Below are 25,796 nucleotides of genomic sequence, written 5' to 3'. Positions count from 1 at the left end.
CAGTGTTGAAAAGCTCTCATTTTTACATAAAGACAAAATCTTAATTTACTTCTTAAAGGGGTAGTTTGGATTTTTTGCAGTGGGGTTGAGTCCTAGTGTGGGAAGCTAAGCAAAGTACTGCTGTATCAGTATCAGTTTAACTGTATGCTATATTTAGAATCTTTTCACCACTTTACATTGCTGTCAGACAGCCTTTTCTGACAGGAAACTGCTGCTATGTAAACCGAATATCGCTCTCTCCAAACTGACCAGGCTCCATTTGAAAAATCACCAATTTTACCTTGCAGAATATTGGAGTTGCTGGTCTACCGCTGCCTCAGTTGGTAAGTTTGTTTGTGTTATTGTGTGACTTTGGTGTTTCAAATGGTTAGTTCATATTCACTGAAGTCACACAGTAACACAAACGAACTCACTGAACAAGGCGGCAGTAGCCCAGTAACTCATGTGTTCTACCAGGTCAAAAATACTGTTTTTTTTTCTGTAAATGGAGTTTGGTTTAGAGACAGAACGGTATTTGGCTTATATAACAAGAGCTTCCCATCAGAAAAGGCTGCCTGACGGCACGGTAAAGTGGTGATAATATTATACATTTCTTAGAAATAAGGGAACCATGAAGAGTTCCCCGATGGGTTCTAGATAGCACCTTTATCTCTATGAGTGTAAATATAGCACACACTTTACCTGATATTGATTATTTAAGGTGGGCCTTTTTTAAGTGGCTAAAATAAGTTTTGCTGCTGATCTTGTCCACAGCAGTTCATCACTTAGCTTCCTACATCGGCACTCCTGCTGCTTCTCCAAACTAAGGGTGTCCAAACTATCCCTTTAAAGTAATTTTTAGGAATGTTAAATCATGGATACATGAGACTTTTCATGACTCTGATGATGCTGATGCTTTAATACTGATACTAGCAGCTAGTTTTCCACACGTCTGGTGTTATCACCAGGGATGATTAATTAGGATTTTATTAAAATCCAGTACAGCAATACTAGCACGTCTTATCGGTCCTTGCTAATTTTGTGAGTAAAAGAGGGACATTTTATGTTAATGACAGAAAATGAGCATCAAAGCGAATTGTATCAGCTTTGGAGGAGTAGACAGGCAGCGCTATCTGTGGTTTAGTGGCTGCTTTGCTCCAAAAAAAAAAAAAAATAGTGCTGACAGTTTATGCTTTTTTATTCCAATTGTCAACCCATTATTACCAGCAATTAACACACAACAACTGTTGCATGCATGCATTTTGTGTTAGCTGCGTTTTTTATCTTTTATATCTTTATCTTTGTATACTTAGCCCACTTGCTCAAGCATTTTAACAAGGGATGCAAATTTTATGCATTTTCCACAGCCGTGTTGAGGATGTTAATAATCAATAATCAAAGGCATAATATGCAGCTGGGAATGACACTGAACAATCAGCTAGCTTTCTGATGTGTTTATGAACACCTCGGACAAATCCCACTGACTCTACATTTAATCATTAATAATTAATAAGATGCAGAATACGTCTTTTCTCTGTTTACATTTTATTTAAACAAATCTAGCAGTTTTATTTTGTCAGACACCGAAAACTGATGCAAAACTGATAATTCCCACTAATTGTATCGCAGTAGCAATTTCAGCCAATATGACGTTTTTTACCATGTTGTGCATCACTTTGGAAAGCATGCAGTGTGACCCGTATTACTGACAGTAACAAATCGCTTCAATTCACCCCAAACACTCCACCACTGCATTATTATTTACAATATGTGAGCAGTTCTCATAATATTTGACAGTTGATGCAAACATACAGCAACTTGAGGCACTGGTGGAAAGATTGTCCTCTCTCATCCCTCTTGACTTTATTAGAAAAACAGGTGATAAGTACATTTGCTAATAAATGTTAAAACACTCTAATTACAACGTGCATAAAATCACATTATATAAGCAGTACAGTTCATTATAGATACAATTTATCATGTATTTTAATCTATTTGTTTGTATATGTCTCTCCTCGCCTGCGGCTCAGACACCAGGAATAGATTGGCACCCATTTATATTTCCATTTAATTTTTTCTCTATTTTTTCCCTCCTCCTTCTTCTTCTGCTACTCTGCTCATCCCTCCTGCTCTCTCTACTTATTAGCTTTATAAGGCCCATTGTGGGGTTGCCATGGTAACAAGTGGCTTACAGAGAGAGAGAGAGAGACAGAGAATGAGAGAAACAGGGAGTATATATATGTATGTGGATGCAGGAGGCAAAGAGTCACAGAATTCAAAGGATGCCAGCGATATAGAGAGTGGGTGAGGGAGAAAGGGAGAATGAGAGTCTAACGTTGCAGGGGGGAGGCGGAGGAGGAAGGGGAGGGGTGATGAACGAAAAATCAGGAAAATGGAGAGAATGAAATGTGAGATTTCAGAGAAATGAGGACAAGAAAGTGAAGGGAACACTTTTTTTTTTTTACCCCTGCACACCATAAAAGGTCTTTCCTTCCTTCCTCTCCATATCTCTCTCTCTCCCTGCTTCTCATTCCTTCCTGAAAATCCTGAACCATTCTCTGACACCAACCTAACATTATTTTTTTTTTTTACAATAAATCCTCGGCCCTGCAGCAGAGTATTGCAGGTGTCAGCCACCTGCGTGGGCGACTGGATAAAACGGAGCCCTATTTATAACCCGATCCATCGCTAGTGCCGCTGTTGATGCTACGGCACTACGGTTTACGTAATGCTGGACAGTGCTCGAGAAGATATTCCCTCAGTGCCCTAGGTCCACGGTGCAGAGTGCCAAGTGCAATGCAGTGTTATGCAAAAACAGTGCAACTGTTGACGCAGTTGTCCTCCATGAATTATGCAGTGCCCCCTGCGACAAGTCAGTAACAAACCGGCACAAATCTGCAGGTCTCTATTTATTCATCTGGAGGTTAAGTTGCTGGAACACTTCATAGCTTCTTATGCACACTGTAATGTAAATGTAAACACAGAATCATAATGTACGTGTAATTTACAGGAAAATCCCACCTGGGTCGTACTGTCATGTTTTTGCCGTTATGAATATTGATCATAATAACATTTAAAGCTGCACTAATCATCATTTTTATAAAAACAATGGGTCAAGTGACTGTATGCAATGTAAAAGTGGTTTCTCCTCATGATTAACCCAAGATTTTAACCATATATACAGGGCAAAGTAGCAGAATATCAGTATAGTAAAATAAATTAATAGTAGTAGAGCCATATACAGGGAAAGAATAATTAAATCTTGTGCATGTACATAATATAATAATTGCCATACACTCATAAAGGTCATAAACCTTATGATGCAAGATCAAAGACAGTTTTTAGGCTGTGTCACGTCGACATTTCTGTCCATATTTATTTTGCGCTCTCTCTCTCTCTCTCTCTGCTGCGAGTTTGCATCACACTCTTGTTAATCAGTTGACAACATCAGTGTCATTAACTCTCATAGTCATTAGTTGCAAATCGATCTGTTCAGTTCATCAAAAGCATTAGCACGTTCAGTGAACAGCGCTCATTTAGCGCTTTCATGCACAGCGCTGCTCAGGAGTTGGTGGAGAGCGAAACAAAGCTCAAAAGAGCGTGAATATTAGAGTTAAATTTGTCAGGTAGCCGGAAACACATTTCCAAATGAATGCAAATGTTGCTCGGTGTCATGCTCAATCATGTAAATGTTAATAGGAAACTGACAGCTATATAAACTTTATTTGGTTATAATACGTCAGTGTTCATTTATAGCTTGTTCCACTGCCTGGAAGTTCCAACCAACTTGTTTAACTCACTGCCTCAGTTGTAGAGATTTGGTGAAGGCTCCAGCAAGAACGCCAAATGGAGCATGGATTGCCAACCTATTAAAAAAAACTAAAATTAAAGTAATTCTCAGAAAGTGTGTAGCAAGCACAAGCTAAGTCAAAAGTTTTCGGAATTTCAAGCGCCTTTCCCTGCAGCAGGCGGGAGTTGAACCCACGGCTGCTGCAGGGGATGTACAGTCTCAGCACATGGGGCAAATGCTCCATGTACCGAGCTACCAGGCCACCCCCGGTAAAAAATTATTCTTGCCCTAATCCACGTTTTCCAAATCTCTACATCAGGGAGAGTGCACTATGTTTTATATGCAAGCAGGAAAAATCCTTTATATATTCTCTGACTTGTTTACTTAATCTCATTTTATGGATTACCTTTGGATCCACATGTATAAAATGCTGTGTTTCCCTTTGTGTTTTCTGATATATAGCACAGCTTCAGACTCTTGCTTCTGAATTACCATAAGAAAATGAAATTCTCCAGAGTTGTCACAGTCAGAAAAATCACCAGCAGAAAAAAAACAAAAGACTTCATACTCTTTTCATAATGCAAACGGCCACAGAGGGGCTGAGTGATCGATGAGCTCTAACAGCTAATGAGCCGTAAATGGCAAAGCGATCAGCGGCTCTGCGTGTGTGTGAGTGCGGCTCCGGCTGTGTGTTTACTTGAAAGAGTTAAGTTCATTAAACCTCCGTTGCTTAATTTAGTCCTTTGTTCCCAAATATCACACAATTGACTTGCACCTTGACATCAGCTCACAACTACAAGCACATTCTTCCGCACAAATGCACAATGGGTCTGTCAGCCTGCTGTGCTTGATCATTAAATCAAACTCAAAGTCAGCGGTGCCTTTGTTTGCAGCATTAATTCAATACTCATGCACACACACAGACACACTCACGCTTGTGTTTTTTCATGATTTTCCATCTAATTGTCACCTCAGCCCAGCCCTTTTCTCTTCTGTTAGATATGTGCCCTTGCAGGCATGAAGTTTAATGAAATTACCCTGCCATTACTGGCCACTGATATTTAATCATAATCATTTACAGAAACAGGCTTACATATATTGTGTAGTTTTCCTTTTTTTCCCGCATTTTGCACCAAAGCAGAGGAGCAGCAGTGCTGTCTATAGACCTGCTCCCCTCTTATATAAAACGACAGGAATTTTCCCTGCAGTTCTTCCCGTGTTGAATGTGCTGAGTGTGTGCCCCCTGTCGCGTGTCAGGACGCCGATGTGATGAAATTATAGCTTTTATCTCTGCACTTTTTTACTCAGGGGTGAGAGAGGATCGATCAAGAATGAAAGCTGTTAAGTGAGGTTTGATTGGTGGGAGGGAGAGAAAGGTAGAACACATTTAGCCATTTTCTTGTGAAAGCGGTTTTGTATCTATGTTTAATATACAGTCTGAGGTTCAGCATCCAGACTCCTGCAACTGAAGCGCTTTGGTTAAATTCAGGGAAACACCATGATTTTGGCTAGATTTAAGCGATTAAAGTGCTTTAGTTAAGGTGAGGAAATACCCTGATCTGGGGTAAGTTTCAGCAGCAGTTTCAACTTGAGTTCATTAGGTACACCAGTACAGTCTTATGGAATCTGATACAAACCCTTGCAATCTTGTTTTTTTTCGCCAGGGAAGTACTGATTCACTTCTAGGTACATTTTTGAGGCTGTATTCAGCGGTGTTGACTAATATCGACAGGTGTTTCTAACATTCTGTCCTGTCAAAATGACTAAAGCGCTGGATCAACACCTCCCTGGTACAGATTAGGTTCACAGTCTTGCGCCTTCGGACGTTGCCAGTCTTTGTTGTAAAACGTCCTCTCCAAATTGTGCCGTCCTCGGAGATGAAGCTCTAATTAACACCACAATGTCATTAATGAGCGGGATGGTTTTGATCACACTCTGTGTTCCTGTATCATTTAGTTTTCACCTCAGGCAGTTGTGCTAACAGGACAGGTTCAGATTCAAAGGCTTTGTGTGTGGTGTGTGCTTGACAGGGGGGTGTAAATTTAATTTTTTTAGCCGTATTGCGTGGCTCCGGGGATGGCAAAGTGAGTCGGCCCACCACTATGTCAAGACTAAAACAACTATTGAATAGATTGTTCTGAAATTTGTACAGACCTTTATTTTTCTGAGGGTTGAATCTCAATAACTTCAGTTTTCATTTATGCACCACCCGCCCAGACATCACCCACTGTTTGGTAGTTTTAAAGCCTCGAGTTTGGCATAATGGAGGTTGCCATACTAGTTTTTGCAACCAGTACATGTGCAGTACAGACAAGGGCGTGGAGCTGGTAGGTGATGTACTGGGAGTTATGTGCCGTTTGGGTTTGGTTTGTCTGTTCAGCAGGAATAAATAGCACTTGTCTTGTAAAAAGTTTTTTGTATAATGTGATTTATGATCACATGCCTGCAAAACTGCAGTGATAACATCCTCATCAGCCTCGGCTGTACTTTCTGTTTAGTGCTAGTTATTTAATGTTTTCAGGCTAACATGCTAAACTAAAATGGTGAACAAAATACCATTGTCATTAGCAATTGTCATTGTGAACATGTTTGCAAGCTAATGTTAGCATTGAGCTCAAAGCACAGCTGTGCCAGTCTCACACAGCTGCTAGCATGGCTGTAGGTGATGGTGAGTCATGTTTGGAGGCTCCGAACACAAAAGAGGTTCACACAGACTCGGTTCAAAATAAGGAAACAGAAAGTAGCAGAATTGTATTGCTGGATGCAAAGAGCAACTCATCCTGCTGTTGATCACATTCACCAGCAAAGATTAAGAGAAAATAGGACCAGAGTGAAGTGCAGCTTTATAGACACTCTAAAAGCTGCACTTTATTCTTAGGTGATCTGTTTGTCATGCCACCTATACAGTCTATTTTATACCATTTGGACAGCCATTTTTATAGGCTTTTGTGTTGATAATTTGAGAAAGCAGCACAATTCTGCTGATAGCAGATAGCGTCTGATGATAAAATAGATAAATTCATAATAGATTCAATTGCTTTAGATTTTTGATACATATTTGTTCTTTGATCATAGCAAAGAAAACCTTTAATGTGTCAGCAAACTTATATATTTGTAAATCTCCCATTATTTCTTCATGGTGATTGGTTGATTCCAGTAAAAAAAAAAAAGAAAGAAAGAAAGAAACCACCACCTTGAAGCCTTGAATTGCTCACAAACTGAAAAGGCACTCATTGATGATTTAAAAAAAAAAATACCAGGGGTGCAGTTACCTTAATAGTCTTCCTTTATATCTCCTATTACCACAAATACTAAAAATACGTTTTAAATAAAGCAGAGTAGTGTTAGCGTGTGTATTCAGAGAACAGATTTACATAAATATGTGTGTTGAAGAGGTCATTTTAAACAATTTCAACAGGGTCACATTGCTCCTCAACTCACACACTTTCTGCACTATAATGTAGACAGTTTGAGGCTGCACTGTTACAGTGACTTTATGGAGGATCACAGTTTTGATCTCTTGTCCCTGAGAAAAACACTGAGTTCTGCTGAGTTATTGTCTGATGTCTTGCAGGCTGTTGTGCCAGCTGTGTGTGAGTATGAATGTAGCGCCGGAGTTGTGTTTCACGCTAAACAAGTACATTTCAGTTTAGTTTCAAGATTAAATCAAATGAGCAGGTGCAGGTACAAATCATTCCTTAACTGTTGCCGTGGCAGAACATAATAGACCAGAAGTGTTCAATATTTACTGTTGTTTGGATTGACTGAGGGCCCAGGTGAGACTTTATGCTACTGGCATCACCTGGTTGCTTGTAAAGAAATTTGTAACTGAATTTTTTTAACTTTGTAAATGTTTTATTATTTATCATGACTTTTAGTAACCCTGATGTTTAGAAACACCTTCTTTGCAGTCTGTTACATTGCCTCCTGGATATGCCTTGTGAATGTGATATCTTAAGAACGCCCTGACAGAATTTCTTCTTCTCCACAAATGACCACTTGCACTCAAAGATGAACTGATTAGATTTTGGTTGTTAAAGGTCAAAGTCGCTGTAACCTCGTGTTTGTCCCATTCTTGTTGTGTGATATCTCAGGAGCACCCAGATGGAATTTATTCAAATCTGGTACAAACGTCCACTCGGTCTCAAGGATGAGTGCGTTAGGATGAATTTAGGCCATAACTCAAGAAATCATACGCTAATTGTGACAGAATTTCACAAAAATGTCCAATAGGGTAAAATGATGAGGTGATGACATTTCATATCCAAAAGGTCAAAGGTCAGTTTCACAGTGACATCATCATGTTCAGCTCTCTGTCAGTCCGCTGTACTCCTCTGTAAAAGTAGTTTCTAAATGAAGGCAGCATGTGTCTCGGACATGTCAATATAATAATAAACCTCAATTTTACCAAAAAGTACACTTCCTTTAAAATGTTCACTACATATATGAGTCTGGATGTAAACTGCAACTTGAGTGGTTCACGGAGCCATCCAACCATGAGGCGGTAATTCAGGGTAATTCTTAGTTTACAATGTAGATAGTGTTTTTGGTCACAGGTGGTCACACGTGTCTCCATCTTTGGTGGCTGGTGATAAAAACACTACAGGGACAGTGACGGAAATGAGTTCAGGATGTTCTGTCCCTGACTACATCTAATGTGTTGCATTTCATAAATACATTAAATGTTGTCAATAAACAAAACCAGAACCAACATGCCAGTTTGCTTTGAGCTGATTCAGGACTGAGATGCTACTACTGCTACAAACACACACACACATGCATCCCACACACTCAACCACATACACACATTAAATCAGTGACAACCTCATATCACATTTACTTCTCACTGGCCCTCTCTCTCTCTCTCTCTCTCTCTCTCTCTCACTCACACACACACACACACACACACACACACACACACACACACAGACACACACACACACACACACACACAAATGTAATTTCAATGACGGTAGTGCGAGACTGCCATCACTCCCGACTTCAGGAGAAAAATGGGTTACTGCTGGAGACGAGCCAGTTGCCGTGGCAATATACTTTGCGTACTCGAATCAGGAATGAAGGTGTGAATTCAATATCTGCAGACTGGCCCCTTGCTGCCTTAAGGCTGGCTTTAGATACATGCAGGCTATCAGACGTGAAGCGAGCCTCTCAGCAGGGAGTCTCTCTCTCTCTCTCTCGCTTTCTCTCTCTCTCTGCCTCCCACAGGAGGGAGTTAAGACCGACCCGTTGGCACCTGTTAGCGTGACGCTCGCGCTGGTGTCACAGACTGGAGGTGAAGTTTCAGCATGCACAGTCAGTCAGTCAGAACATTAAAAAAAAAAAGATGAAGATGGGGAAAATCAGTCCTCATAGTTGAGAATTTTTAGTCAGCATTAAAATAAAGAGGAGATGCAGATTCAGGGATTATATGACTTTCTGTCTGATCACATTCTAGATTTTGTGTCAAGTATTCCTGAACAGTAACTAATGAATAATTTATTTATTCAAACAAAACTGTAATTATTCAGAGTAGAGTTTTTTTTCTCAGTCAAACACCCCTTACAAGATAGAAAATATACATGGGGACCTTATTTGTACGTAGCCTGTTTGTGCTGCAGCAAACCTTTTCTCAACTAAATTGTTATTAAACTTTCACTCCCTTCAAACAGTGTCACAAGCCTTTCTCACTGAGTTTTCAAGAGTCATCACTGGGCTCCAAACCTCTGAATCAATCACTGCCCACACGTCCAATTTGTTCAGCATTTAAATTCAACGAAGTAAAACAAAATGACGGATCGGTCTTCAGTCTTTGTATTTTTGACCAAAAATAAATAAATAAATAAATAAATAAATAAAAGACATTTAAAGACATCATCTGGGACTTTGGGATGGAATGGACATTTTTCGGACATTTTATGGACGTTGCATCCCTACATTAAACATGACATTTAACTTTGGTCTTTGTTGTGTTTGTTAAGCACTAATAAATAAAACATTTTCTGCAGGGGAAAGTTAAAATTGACTTCGGACAAAAAGATTTCTACACTGAACCCTGCAGATTAATGGATAATGGACATAATCGTTCGTTTGTGACCTTCTTTCACAAATTGCATATAGTATGCTTATTATTTTGAATATTTTTTATATGGCTGGTCTTTTTTTTTTTTTAAATGTTTTCCTTCTTTTCTGTTTAATTAGTCTCTTAGATTTATCTTATGCTCCCATGTAAGGTCCTGACTCCTAAGTTGGGAACAGCTCAAGTCTTACTCAAATATTGGGCATAAAGCTGGTATTTACCTGGACTGATAAGAGTTAAATATTACATTTTGAGTATAATTTAAAGTTCTTTCCACCAGTGCTACTTCAGAGCATCTTTCTCTTTCAACAGCACTTGAAGGCAGCACATCTCTAACACATAATTAATTGAACTTCTTGTTGTCTTAACATGGCCTCAAATCAGCTATCCAGCCTTCAAATCATTTCCTGTCATCATCAATCTGAGCAGCAGCCTACCAGAGTCCTACAGTACCATCTTCACGTGGCTTTGTTAGCATAGCCTAGCACTAACCTAGTGTTAGCTTTGCACCTGAGGCTGAGGGAGCTGACAATGATTTATCCAAGCCTGTGGTGCTTAGGAAATATGGCTCAGTCTTAAATCTATGGCATGACTGACAGCTCAGATATTACTCTGTAGTTTTTAATAACAGTCAGTGCGGCGCCACAAGAGACGGAGCGCTGAACACGGTGCTATCAGATGTTTGGATCATCCACCAGCCCCTCCCGCCACCATACACACAGACAGAGGAAAACATCCAACAACAGATAGTGTGTGTGGAATTTGTAATGTTTGTGTGTCTGTCTGCATTTACCTGCTCGGTTCATTTTAGTCTTTTAACACAAAAATGAGGGAAACGATAAAAGCAAGACAAGTTTATTTGTACAACACCTGTAAATAACAAGGCAACTTAAAGTGTTTGACATAAGATAGACACACATTAAGAAATGATATAAAAGAAACAATATAAGACACTCAAATTGGATTTTAAAGAGTGAAACTAAAATAACATAAAAAGGTTAAGCTAAAATAAACTGAGACTAATCAAACAGCAGAATAGAATTTACTTTGCAGGTACAGTGCAGTGCAAGACATGCTTAAATTATCCTAAACTTAGCAGTGGTAAACAAAGTCTCGAGCTTGGATATAAAAGAACAGAGAGTTGGAGCACATATTAAGTTTTCTGGGAGGTTGTTCCGGATGAATGGTGCATAAATACTGAATTCTTCCTCTCCGTGTTTAGTTTTGACTCTGGGGACAGTAAGCAGACCTGCCCCAGATGATCCGCGAGGTTTGTACGGTTCATAACACAGCAGCAGATCAGGAAGCCAGTGTAAAGATCTGAGAGGTGACGTGAGGTGATCCACCCTCCCGGTTTTAGTGAGCAGCAGCAGCAGCAGCAGTCTGAATCAGCTGCAGCCATCTGATCAAACTTTTACAATCATCAAACATGCGACTGGTGGGCCAGAACTGGCCCACTGAAGTGTCCCTTCCGGCCCCCTGGTTGACTTTGCAAAACATGAAGATCGCAGAGGACTCATTAATTTCAGTTTTTCAATAAAAGGCCCTGCTATTCTTGATTTGTTCACTGGGGGTGGCCTGATAATAGTCTCACGTAGCGAGCTCTGGCACTAAAATGACTACCAGGTAACAACTGTTAGCTTGTTTACGTTGGTACCATTAGCGTCCCAGGGGCTAATTTGGTGTTTTCAGCGTGTAGCTTGCAGCTCGGAGGTTGTTCTTGTTTCCTGGGGACTTAACATAGACAGCAGGTGCCGCGATGCTGCTTGAAACAAGCGACCAATTACAGACATATACCTGGAGTGTGCATCCAGTGAGTCAGACTACGCTTGTAATAATAGTAGCAGATCGTACGCTGGATAAGCTATTATAGAGTATATGTGCTTATGTACAGGCTACATGACACAACACTGTCAATTAAAGGCTGCTGTTAATGTAGGAGCTGCTGGTGGAAAATGTGTAAAGTACAAAAGGGAACATTTATTGTTGGGTTTCTAAGAAAAATGGAATGGTTCCTATTTCTTCACATGCAAAGACAGTAGACTGACAGAATGTGGAAAAACTGAGAGATCGCTGAAATTGCACTTAATGTTGTTTCAGACATCTCAGGCTTTTCATCATCTGTTTAAATGGATGGTTCATTAACTGTGAAAGCTTTCAAAATGTACTTGTACTTTTTTCCGCCAAAAGAATGGGGAAATTTTGGAGGTATTGTTATTTACAGGTTACTATGTAATGGTTTTACTGGTTTTGCCCACTTGAGATCAAATTGCGCTGTATGTGGCAAATGAACTAAAATGAGTTTGACACCGCCATTTAAAGGAGACCTGCAGAGACAGCGCTACAGTAATCGAGCCTGCTGAAGATAAACACAAAGACAAGATTTTCTAAATCCTGCTGAGAGATAAGTCCTTTAAAACTTAATATGTAAGATGAAACAAAGTTGATTTTGTAATTGTCTTAATTGTCTTTGGACCCAAAGAAGAAAAGTCAGTGCTCACCACCAATTTCTGTTTTATCTTTGTTAAACCTACTTCAAGAAATATTAAACTAATCATGGACCAGTCTCAGTTTTATACTGATGCCTCTATATGGCCTACATAAGCAAATGAGACCATCAGCAAGAACATGTAGTTATTCAGTCCCTTGTACTAAAGAACAACGAGCAAGTGTAAGGGAATGGCCAGCCAAGTCAGAATTAAAAGACAGAAACTCAGGCGAGATCCATCAGGCCCACGTTCCTCAACATAAACACACCAGTCCTTTGCTTTTGCTGGGAAACGTGCTGTAACATTTTTGGCACTGCCATTTCCATTTCCATTTCCATTCAGTTGATTTGTGCTTGATAGAAGTCTCTGCAAGCATGTGGTGCTCGCCTACTCTCTTCTTAAGCGTGCTGATCAGCTGCTGTAGATGCTTGTGAGGTTCAGAGACTTGCCACTCAAACACCAGTTTACTGCAGACATCCATGATTTCCTGAGGAGATGCACTGGGGCCCATTTAGATTGGAAATCGGGAATACTGACTCTGAACTATCGACCTCTGACTTGCAGTGGATTGTAGCATTAATGCCCACCACTGGGTTGGCTTCTCTGTGAAATCAGAAGAAAAGAGCCTGTGTTTACATTTTTCTAGGCAAAGTTACAGTGAGTAGTGGTTAGCAAGTTGAAAGGACAGAGGTTTTTATTGTTTTCAATAACCTGCATTAGTGGGTGCATGTAGATGTTGAACAGAAGTTGTCCAAGAATGGAGCCTTGGGGAACTCCACATGTCCTTTTTGTGTGTTGAGTGGCTCATTAACTGGGTTTTCAGGGCGTGTGAGAACTGTCCTGATGATAGAGTGAGTGTTGAAGTGAAGTGCTGATTATTTGCAGGAGATACCTTGCAGTTTTTGTATGGTTTTTTTTATAGCTGTTAGGATTGTGTCATGCTAATGGAGTTGGTTGGGATGTAAGGGCAATACTGAAGCTACACCTGCTACTGTCTAATTTATTGCATCACTTTGTAGATTAAAGTTTGTGGGTTACTGACACAGGAAGGTTTGTCAGCCTGACAATAGTAACAAAGTAGGCATGTGCATTATTTTTGTCTTGAGCAACAATGTTTGAGAAGAATTGCTATAAGATCACTAACCTGGGGACAGTTGTGGAAGAGAAAGGCTGAATGAATAATTCACTAGAGTTTTTATTGATATACCACTTTCTGAATGTTTGTAAGCTTAAGCAAAGGTTTTCGATTTGTTTTCTCAGCCGAGGACCCCTTTCAAGATAGAAAGAAATACACTTTATACTTCTTTTTCTTGTACATTTATTACAAATATTTTCACCATGTCAACACAAAAGAATAGCCATGACATAAATACACAAACATCAAGAGAGCGTAATGAGGGCTTAGCTGGTGGTACGGGGTTTTATATATATTTAGTAAGTTAGATTTCACTGACCCCCCCTGGCAGAGTGCAATAAACCCTTGATGACTCCTATTTAAGAATCACAGATCTCAGAAATTGATAACAAATTTGATAGATTTGCAAAATTTGTTGATTCTGTAATAAAAAGATCCAGAAGAAGAGCCTGTTTCTGAGCTGTGGGGGCCACAGAATGCAGTAGTTGGTCCAATGGGAGAAAGAAGAGGCACATCGAGGGAGACTGATGAGACAAACTGTTGGTGACCTTGCCAGCTTTTGTGAGTGTCGTCAGCCCGGGCAGGAGAGAGAGCTGTTCCCTCTTTTGTCGTCTTTGTTATCAGCAGGGCTGGTGTTACAAAATGTGCTTGGTCGGATGTGACGGTGACAGAGGGGGTGAATTTAATGCCAGTGTTAACCAGCGCTTCCTTTTTATCAGTGAATCCCAAAGGGGGTGAGGCAGCAGAGAGGAGAGTAAAGGGAGGAGGAATTAGGAGACTGATCCATGAGCTGGTTGTCAACACGCTGACATTGAGGCTGTGATGTTTTGTCTTCGTGGCTCCGAGGCTGCTGTATGTCAGGCTGAATCATCTTTGGCCTTTCTGATGGGTGTCACAGACTGAACCAGAAACGGTCCATCAGTACTTTTAACTCCAGATCCAGAAGTTTGTTGCATTTGCTGTCATTTAAATGAGAAATCTGTAATATATTTACTGTGCTAAATCATAAAATGACCATGACATGTCATAAGAGATTAGGGAAACATGCTGAGTTGGAATACTGGCTTCTCTGACGACAACATACATCCAGTCGGGAAGCAAGAAAAAAATTATTCTTTTTTATATGTATAAATAACCAGCACTGAGTCTGTTAGCCCAATGCTAACATATAATGGGACCAAAATGTTAATGGAGTTTGGCAGGCAGTAAGGTAGGCAGTCACGAAACTCAAACCCCAGAGTGTGTATTTTCAGAGCAGTGGACTTTTGTTTTCAGGATAACAGACTGAACTTTACACTGACAGACAACTGACAGTTATAAACAGCTGATGAACTTAGTCGAGGACTCATCGTCGCTTCTTATTGTCCAACTACAATGTTGTGCTCCTGCAGCGTTTCTGCAGCCTGCCTGAACTTCCTGGACTCTGTGGAGCAGTAGGTGGGGTGAAACAAGTCACTTCAATCATTGATCTTGTATTAGAAAGGGATTCAACCCATTTAATATACAGTTTATGGCTCCGATTCACTATTTAGACTGTAGTTCTCACTTTTGAACACTAGGGACTTTATTTATATTTCACCTTTCATAGTATTTTTTTAGCCATAATATTTATTTCAACAGGAATTTGAATTAGTTCATTACCTTCAACTAGTGTGGAAATCAATAATGACTGAGATTTTATTAAATTTTTTGATACAGTACTTCACATTTTTTAGGAGAAACCCAACTTCTAGTGTACTTCTGTGCAACGGTGTGGATTGAATGGCTTTAATATGACAGATCAAGCCATACTCCCAGTTTTTTTCCTCTCCGATTTTGACATATCACCTCCAGGTCTGGTATCTCTACTCTTTCATTTCTCTCCCTCCTGCCCCCCTCCGTCGTTCAATCCTTCATTCTGTCACTCCTTTATTTCTCCAGCCACTTTCCCGAGCTCTCATTCGCTCCTCTGTCTCCCTCTCTCTGCCTGTCATTCACTGTTATGCGCTCCTCGCCCGCCCCCTCACTTTCCCTCAGCCTCGCTGCCATTCGTCAAGCCGCCTCCTTTTCAGTTTTGCTGTATTGCTACAGTTTGCCTCTCCATAACTCTTGTGCCCTTCCATTTAAACTCTGTTTTCCATTCAGTCAGATCACCTCCTTCACTATCTCCATCTCTGATTTTTCTCCCACAGTTGCCTACTCCCTGTCTCTTCCTTTGTTTCACCTTTTCAACCTCCTCCCCCAGGTCCTTTTTCCCCCCAGTTCCCCTCGTCTTCTTCTTCTCCCTCTTCTGTTTTCTTCCTGTTTTATGCTCTCAATCATCACTTATGACCCACTAGAAGTGTACGGTGGTGGCTGTTTCTGCAGAGGTCCTGATCTCTGCCTGCACTTCCTTGTTTTCTCATTATTTTGCTGTGCTTGGGTCACTTTACCAAAATGTTGGTATTTGACATCCTTTGAATGACACTCAACAATCAGCTATCTTCTGGTGTGTTTACTGGCAGCTCAGACAAATCTTACTGATTCTACCTTCAAATCATGCAGCACAGGAGAAAGGAAAATAGATTCACCCATTCTCCTATCAAGAATATATAATATTTTTCTTTTTGCAGATGCATCTCTGCATATTCTGAGAACTGTGTTCCCATGTTTTCTACCCGTTTAATCATTTTCTGGATTTTGAGACTGTAAGAAGGGCTTCATTTAGAGCCGAGATTCTGCCTTTGCCACTCTGAAATTAAATCCTATTTCTGCAGTAAGTGATTGCTTGCACAAGAAAGGGAAAAATTACTCTTTGACTTTGCAGGCCAATATGAGCTGGATAAAGACCAAAGCATGTGTAAAACACTTTGCTTGAGACTATTGTCCTGCAATTCAATGCATGAAAGAAACGATAGACCTGCTCACAGCTGCAAAACATGAAAACACATCGCAGATGAGATGATGCAGATAAGACTGCCTCGGGAAGATCTTAGAAAATAAACAGGGTTAAATCTTAGGAAAACATTTGGCTTTAGTTTAATTAGCAGTGCTATTCCAAGGTCCTGGTTGGATTGATGTTTGTTTGTGCACGTTAAGACCTTTTTCATGTCATTCTGATGTGTCACAGCGGGAGTGTAACTAATAATGTTAATTATCACTGCGTTCCACTTAGGTGCACAAGTTCCTTTGATATTGTGCATGCAGCAGGCTCACTTTCATTCCTTACTGGTTAATATTATAACCTATAAACTATATTTATGTTTCTTCTGCTATAACAACTTCAAATGTAAAAATTTCTTGTACACTAACCGCAAAAACAGAATGTATATAGAGTGTACACATGATAGACTAGAATAGAGGTGGGACACAGCACACATGTATGCATCTAAAATGTGTAGATGAGCTATGAATTTTAGTTATTTAAGAAATAACTTTTCTCCAGATTAAACAACAAAACAGTTACAGATCACTGTTGAAAAATACATCTGCTGTATGATGTGACAAACCTGTGGTTAAGGTTTGTTTTAGGCTCATAAACAATTTGGTAGGTTTGGAGAAAGATTGTGGTTTGGGTTAAAATAAGTACAGCAGTCTCCCGGACGAGGACTTAATCGCTCCGTAATACCGTCACCTGACTTCCTCCTTTGCACATGTCATTATGACAGCGGCCACTAGAGGGCAGCTCCACAAATGGCTGCTTGAGTCTGGCTCCAAAACGAGTTACAGCAGATATAAACATGTTTATAACCTGGTCTAGAATTTTTTTTTTTTTTTAATTTACCTCACCTGTTTAAATTACATTGATTGCTGTAATTGCTCCTTTAATACCTATTTTTAGTGCTCAGTGTTTGTTTAAAATTATTAATCTATTCTCACCATCTGCAGTTAATATTAATGCATATAATGGATGCCTCAAGGGTGAATAAATTTAAAGCATTTCCTCTATAAATAGATGACAGTATAGTGTAATAGATGGTGTTTAGGTACACTGAATGAAAGCTTAATTTCAGATCTATTTGCCTACCTCCCACTCTCTTCTTCTCTGCCTGTCTTCTCTGATAGGTGAGTGTTGGGAGGATGTACACAGTGGAGGGTTTTGCCTCTTACAGTTCATCAACTTGAGGAAGTGATGGCTTCACGCGTCATTTCATCAGTCAGTCAGTCGATAAAACAACTCGATAAATCAGTTTTGGCCTTCATTAACAGGTCATTTAGTGATAATGATGATAAAAACAGATTGTTGATTGATCCTTAAACAGTGAGTTCTTTACGTGTGAGTAACATTGAGACACAGTTGTCTGTATTTGTTGCACAAACAAACATGCATTACTGCAGTTGTTTGTCTTGGGATGAACGCAACTTGTCCAAATACCAATCAGTTTCCTGGCTGAGCGGCTGCATGCCACAACTTGTGTGTGTATGCATGTGTGTTTGCGTACTCGTTCCGCAATAAAAATGCAGGTATGCAGAGTGTGTTTCAACATCTGTATCTTGGACACATTACAGCAGACACAGGATAGAGTTACTATAAGTTACTGTACGTGTACAGTTCATTCTGTGCGATTGTTCCTTAGTTTGAGCTGATAAAACCTTGGATGCTCAGGTAAGAAACACACACCCTCACACACACACACACACACACTCATGCAGACAGAGGACAGTTAGCGAGGCGGAGCTGCAGAGCGATCTGTTGGCTCAGAAATGGATCAGTAATGGAGGATAAACCAACACACAGAGGAAAACTATTGATTGTTTGCAGAGGAAGAAGAAGAGAAACAAGACTTTCCTGCTTGAGTTGAGCCAAATTACGCTCCTGCAGTGTTATCCATCCTGTAATTTGGCTGACACAAGTTGTCGGTACGTCAATATTCTCATCAGCTCGACTGATGCTGGGTCTGTTTCTCTATTTTTACCTGAAATAAGTGTTTTTCAGAAAACTTTCTAACTTTTCCTCTGCTATCTCCTCAAGCCTTCACTTTTGTACTCACAGATAGATCAGCTCCTCCTCTGTGATGCTTTCTTTTTTCTGTCTAGACACACACACACACACCCCTACACACACACACCTGCTGATTTGATTGCTGTGTTTATCAGCCGCACACTTTTCCCTCGCTCTGCGGAAGGCCGAAGACACTTAGCCACCAAAAAAAAATAAATAAAAAACTGGGAGAGATGCTGGTGCTGGGGCTCTCTGTTGCCATAGCGACCAACAGGCTCACCTGTTGCCAACGGTTCTCATCTTTTAAAAAGCGGAGAGGCAAAGAGAGAGTAATAATGGATTTGAAAAGAACGCAAGACAGGGATGAGGGAAGCAAATACAGAAAGAACGAAGTGTAAATGACAAGTATAATGTAACGCATTGACGCCTTCGTGGTGCAGTCAAAATGTGGGAAATGCGGTTGTTTGGTCTGGACCAGAGGTTTAGACTCGCCAACCCAAATGAAGCACACCAAGAGGGTAAATGCATCAAAGTTCAGTTCAACCAGACTAAACAAGGCTGGTGTGAGATACAGCTGCATCTATCACTTATTTAGAAGGAATCTGATGCAGTTTTCTCCACTAAGAAAATGTAAAAAATGTGTCCCAGAGCCCAGAGTGATGTCCTCAAATGTCCACAATCCAAGGATATTCAATTTACTGTCATAAAGAAACCAGAAAATATTCACATTGGGGAGCTGAATTTAATGGTGGATTAATAATTGATTAATTGATTAATCGTTGCAGCTCTCATGTGAACCAACCGTAAGGTTACAAAAACACAATGATTCTTATTTTCAGGTGATTATACATTGATGAAAACATTCTGCCAACAAAGCCCTTTGAGTCTTAAAACAATAGACCTTTAAAATATACCTCACAAAAATTGATTCACTGATATATAGCCAATGGTCAGACCTATTGATTGTGGTCAAAGTGCACCTGTCACATGAAGACAATGCAGGCAAAAATATCAAGTTAAGCGCTGAGGACAAAGGTCGACACACCGTGTTTTTAAGCCGATCCTGTAGCCACTTAGTCCCATTTATCTTGTAAAATGTTGAGGATTAGTCATAACTAAAGAGCTTTCAGCTTGTGTAGGTAATAATGACAATCTGAGTCGATGTAACGCTCGAGGATGAGTCATGTTTTCAACCCTCATTACCTGAAGACTATTAATGGGTGTTTTTTTTTCATACTTTTAAGCACAGTGGACTGTTAAGGTGCAGCAACATTCACATTTCAAACATTTCTAAATGGCTCTCCATTCGAGGACCGGTGTTAATATTCTTCCACTTTCTTCCACTTTTGTTCCTTCACAATGAGAGGAGCTCGAGCATCTCCTGTTATGATTCCAGTCAGTCGCTCTTATGTGAGTGACTTCAGCTTGGACTTATGTTTTCTTATGCAAATGTCTGCCCATGTTATGTAATTGTTTCATATGGTAATGTGGCCGAGGACAGTCATGAAGTGCCTGCTGAAACTGGCTGCCAGCAGAGACTGAAAGTGTGTGTGTGTGTGTGGGGTGAGGAGGTGGCAGCAGCAGCAGCAGGACGCTGCGGTCAAATGACTAGATTGTAAATTAATTGAGTGTGGGGGTACATGCAATTAATCCAGTGACAGCTTTGATTACAAGACTGTAGAGTTTGCATGTATGCTAGCGTGGACCGGCACTGTTTCCAGTCATTCAAGCGACTGCATGATTGTGAGACTGCTCAGACTCGAGAGTGTGTGATGCTTATCGGTGGTGAGGTTGTTTACGTGGCGTGGTACACAATCGTAACACACAGTGGCAGGGAACAGAGACAAAGATCTGGGCTCGAGACGCAAACACACACACACACAGTTTTCCTTTCAGCTATTCAGAGAGTGTAAGATGATGAGACAGAATATTATGTTGTATTATAGTTTAATCAGCAGACGGCTGGAAAACAAAATCAGATCCTCAGAAGCCTCCAGAAGGTTTCAGACGTGTGTTTTTGTGTTTCGGTGTCACTTTGACTTGCTGATTGCTCACTATACATGACATTAAGTACCATACCAGTCGTTCTGCATGTCTGGCAAATTACATACAATTGCATAGCTACAGTACACTTCAATTTACTGCTAACTATGTTGTTGTGTTTTAGAAATGTATGAATGCCCTTTCATTTGCTTCCATTCATTCCTGTTAAGAAAAAAATGTACGTGCTGACTCCTGAAAGTAGCTCTCTATATATATGTGTGCATATTTTATATTATTTTTATTAGTGAAGTCATTGAGCACATTAATCACATTTACGTAAATACATAATAATATTGACATGATTCAAATAACTGCATTAAGTCTTATCAAATTAAAGCTTGTCTCTGTTCTGTTGTTTTCCCTTTCATTTTACTGTCAGTAATTGTAAACATTTGAACAAACAATGTCACACACACTCATTCATTTGTGAAAATCCCTCCTGATAGTCTCTGCAGTCGTCCATTGGAGATGGAAATTTCCATTAAAGTGGGTCAGGTCTCCGTGAAATGATGTACCTAATCCATTTTGGCCACATTTCCCTAAATTTGTCCGTTTGCATTTTGATAGAAAAGGTTAGTCTCCATTATGTAGATTTTCTCTCTCTGTTTTTAAAAGAAAAAATAATCATAATAATCAATAATAAAAGATTTACAGGGATTTATTGGAAGAATATGACTGAAATCGAGTATAATATTGACAAGTATGTTTTCATTAGTGTATAATCACCTGGGAAAAAAAAGAGTAGTTTTATTTTCGTTACCTTAGAACAAGTTGTTTACACCTCTTTCTACAGAGTTTTGTGAGTTTCACAGCCACTGTAGGTTCTCGTTCGCGGTTTGGAGCGGAGGGTGAGACAAAGTCTAGCTCACTGCTAGATCCCACTAAATCTGACAAACTGGTCCTTTAATATGAAACAACATGAAACATAAAATAACCCTTCATGTGAAGTTTTACGATTTACAAAACTCTTTGCATCCGTCTGTTCTGCAGTCTTTTCTCTATTCTATTCTGAATGATTCCTTCCACCTGTCTCTCTGTTTAGTTTACACCCCTACTAATGATTCTGACTCCATAAATTTGGCATTTAGTTTTAGTCACACTGTGTAAAAGACTTTATGTGTGAGACTATAAATAAATAAGAGCAGGGCTGTTCCCCCAAGGAGCTGAGTTACAACCTGAATCTCACTGGAACATAATGCTACTCCTTGGCAACAGTCTTGAATCGAGTCGAAGATTTATCATTATGAGTTTGAGGGTGTCACTGCTCTGGCGAAGTGTAATAAGTAATCATGGAAGCATAACAATAAATAATGCACCTCCTATTTTGCATCTTCTATCATGAGGACTACATCTTTTTAACATGCAAGCCAATTGTTGTGCCCTCAGGTGTAACTTGTCTGCAGATGTGAACATAAGCACTCACAAACTGACAGGAGACACACACACACGCACACACAGACACACATCTACAATTACACACAAACACTAACATACAGAGAATCAAAAGAAGCTTTCAGCAGCTTTGTTTTCACCCCACTGCACACAGACAGTGAGTGGGCCATGAAAGCATTCCCTCAAACAAACAAAAAAAAAGAACCCAGTCAATGGTGTAAGAACGTCTGCACCGATGAGTTCATGCATACATGCACAAGTTCAGACGCCCAAACACACACTTTTTGCACCCAGACAGTAAAGGAGGAGCAGAGGTGTAAAATCCAAGTCAGGAGTTCTTTTATTTTTCCTTGGAGAAACAAACAGCTTTACAACAGCGAAGCAGAAGATGTATTACTGCGTTCTTCTTCTTCCTATTTGCAATATTTGGTTGTTTTTTTTTTTTCTATCTGTGTTCTCTGAGTACTAAGCATTTTTCTCTACAGTTTTAAATATAATTGTGTGCTTTGTTTGTGCAGTGAGTGTACATTTCTGATCTCTGTCTTGTTTTCTGTCATTAGTGTGTGTCATCCTTGTGACAGAACCATTTTATGCAAATCTGAATGATTTAATCCTGATCAGTTGTTTTTTTTTTTTTTGTTTCCTCCTCACAGACGACGGACCGTACCAGCGAGACCCGCCACCTCCTCCTCCCCTCTGCTCTTCCTCCACCTCCAGCGCTCTGTTGGAGGAGCGCAGGAAGAGCCACATCCCAGAGGAGTTTGCAGGCCTCCTTCATGGATCTTCCCCAGCTTGTGAGACCCCCGACACGCCATACCATCTTTACAACCCCAAACCCCGCAAGTATGCATCCACAGACGTCCAGAGCGGCCTGCTGCAGACCCCGGAGTTCAGCATCGTGATTGGTGGAGGAGCCACTCAGGTCTTCACCAGGACAGGGAGCGAGTCGTTGCCCCCGTCGACTGCCAACGACCCCCAGAAGCCGCAGGTGGTGTATCGGACTATCTTCCACACGAGGGTCAACCAGGACCAGGCCAAACCCAGGAACTGCGAGCAGGTGGATCCACCTCGAGGTTGGTCCACGCTGGGACGCCCACCTTCATCCTACGCTGGTCAAAACGGGGAAATCCCAGAGTTACGGGGGAGCCAGACAGGAGGCGTGCCCAAGGGCGGTTCATCGGTCGCTGGCTACGAAGAGAGGGCTTGCACCCTGGGGAGGATGAGGTCGATGCCCCGCAGTGTGTTGGACCTGCAGCTGTCCAAGTCTCTGTCCAAGTCTGATTCCAACCTGGTAGCTGTGTCTCCCATACAGGTAAATGCTGACATGTCTTAACTTGAATGTAGAGAGCAACGTTTTAAATCTTATAATAAATTGGTTATTCTTGAGAATTAGGACAAAACTGTGTTTTGAGGCAGCTTTGATCTTCACTCTTCAATTATGCTGGGAAAATATATTTTAAAAGATCAAACTCTTGGCTATTAATCCTTGTAACAGGCAGACCTCCTAGTGATTCCATTTTTAATAAAGCCATCATTTTTTACATTTAACTTTGATTTGCATAATATTATTTAATGAATTTGTTGAAAAATTGAATGCTTACCAGTGCTTGAGCAGTATTTGTGCCTTTTTTAAAACCAGGAAGTGAGACAGGGATCCTTAGGGTATAGCTTAACCTTTTTATCCCTGAATAATCATGTTTTTGTAAAAATCTGACAGCGCTGATGGAAATCTGGGACACAAATTTAAAGGGCCAACATCCAAAGACAAATTTACAATCAAAGTAGATCAAAATTTAATAAAAGAAGTCAGTGATTTTTTTGTTAGGTGTCATTTTGGACTTGCAACTCAAATTTGAACACACACTTAAAAAGTAAGCAAGTTCTATCAAGTATTAAGTTCTCTTTCATCAATTTGATTTTTAAAAGTGTGAACAGTCTTGACCCAACTCTACTTTGTCCATGTGTCACCAAAACGGAGTCCAACAGAACAGCTACAAATGACGACTGCAGAGTGGCACAGCAGAAAACCACTTCCCAGTCAGTCAGTCAGTCAGTCAGTCAGTCAGTCATCCTTTTCAGTACAAGGAGTACATTTTGTAAGGCACTACCAACAGAAATAAAAACCCAAACTGATCCAAAAACATTTCGTTAAAAAAAGTGAAACAATGGCTGAAAGAATCCAAGCCTGTCACCATTGATCTGTGATTTCTGTCTATGAATTTAAGTGTTTATTATGTACTTTATTTTACTAATGAATTCTTGTTTGTGTTTTTATGTCATGATCTTTTAAGTAGAAAAGTTGCAGTTGGTCTTGGCCATTTAACCTTGGAACCATCTTGTTATTGAAACCTGCTACAATGTTTCTTTCCCTGACAAATAAACTAATAAATAATAAGTGAAATACAGTTAAACTTTTTTTAAAAATCCAGTATTTTTCACCATTTGTGGATCAAACAACTAATTCAGTCATGGAAATGATCAACAGATTGATTCATAATGAAAATAATCGTTACAGAAATCACAAGTGACAAGATCGATTAATCAAGAAAATTATCAACAGATTAATCGTCAAAGAAAATAATGATTGGTTGCAGCCCTAAATAAAGTACAATAAAACTACGAACAACTAAATTGCACTTTCCATCTGCTTATGATATTATCTCAAAAGTGACTCACTCTCTGTGCAATCAAAGCATTAACAAGAGCATGATTTATAAAAGAGAGCCCAGCAGTTATGTTGCATTATAAAGGCGAGTTAAACTTTAACACTGTCTCATTTTCTTTGATACTGCCTCGCTCTTCTGAGACATTTATGCAAGAGGCCAAGGAGAACATAAAAGTCTCTTTTTATTAAAAGTTATAAAAAGTTTCTCTTTTATATGAAAGTTTAGGTCGGCATCGAGATCTCCGTTAGCCATGAAAGCAAATGCACTTATTGTAAATATTCAGTTGTATAAATTATGGAGCCGTGGAGGTAGTTTGCATCTTGCTGTATCATGCAGAGTGACTTCAGAAGCGGCACAGAAACCAGTCCAACCAATTAGATAACTCACTAAACTGGGCCAGAGTGCTCCCTGCTGTGCAGCACATTTCATGAAACTACTTCTTTAATTCATGGTAAATAAATCATGAGCTAAATACATAGTCTGTTTGATGAAAAATGCCTCATTATTGATAAAACTTTGATGAGCATTGAAAAGACTCTCTAAACAGTTTTTAGCGCACAGTCGTCGATATTTTTAAAGGTTAAGATGTTTGACGAACATTGTCTGTAGTTTGATTGTGCTTGTAAACAAATAGTTGTTTTTTGTCTCGTGCAGGAGGAGCACGGCTGGGGGTCCGGATCTCGTGGCCAGGGGCCTGGAAGTCCCAGCCCGGGAGAGGGGGCCAGCCCAGGGGGGAGACTGGAGAGAACGCCTTCCTTCACCGCCGAGTGGGAGGAGGTAAGAGGAGATTCACCCAGCCACGTGCAGCCAATTAGAATCAATCAGGATATTCAAGGGATATTCCAGATTATTTCAAGTGGGGTTAAATTAGGTACTCATTGCTTGTCAGTGTAGATGGTGTTCAGCACGCCCCCAGTCTGGAGAAGCAGAGAGGAGAACCTGCATGGAAGCTAAGCAGTGTACTGCTGTGAACAGGGTCAGCAGCAAAACATATTTCAGCCACTTCAGTATCAGTTTAAATGTATGCTATATAGGGCTGGGTATTGTTTTAAAATGATAGTAATACCAATGGAGTACTTCATTCTGGCAAAAGGCTTGCAGTGATTGGCTGCGAGCAAAACCTTGTAAGTAGTCATTTTTTTTCTAAATCTGGGTTCCAAAGGGATTGAATGCAGGTATCATCTTCCTGGATAAGTTTCAATACTACTTTCTACTGGTTTATTTCAATCAATACCTTCAAGGTATTGGGTATTGATATGAACATTATACTTAGAATATAGAATATAGACTTGAATAGAACATAAAAAGTGTCATAAAAATATGGTA

General features: G+C 40.0%; 1 protein-coding gene across 2 annotated transcripts in view; it reads left to right on the top strand.

Moving 5' to 3' along the window:
* anks1b (ankyrin repeat and sterile alpha motif domain containing 1B) overlaps positions 1 to 25,796 on the top strand; it is a 297,352-nt gene that overhangs the window by 190,594 nt on the left and 80,962 nt on the right. For both annotated transcript variants that reach the window (XM_084710483.1, XM_084710482.1), the window contains exons 14-15: positions 22,458 to 23,116; positions 25,125 to 25,247. In XM_084710483.1, coding sequence (XP_084566609.1) covers positions 22,458 to 23,116; positions 25,125 to 25,247 — 782 coding nt within the window. The remainder of the gene's footprint in view (positions 1 to 22,457; positions 23,117 to 25,124; positions 25,248 to 25,796) is intronic.

This window comes from Lutjanus erythropterus, chromosome 22 (assembly GCF_056507025.1).
Source record: "Lutjanus erythropterus isolate fLutEry1 chromosome 22, fLutEry1.hap2, whole genome shotgun sequence".
Classification (NCBI taxonomy): Eukaryota; Metazoa; Chordata; class Actinopteri; order Lutjaniformes; family Lutjanidae; genus Lutjanus; species Lutjanus erythropterus.
This window is presented reverse-complemented; position numbering and strand designations above follow the sequence as displayed.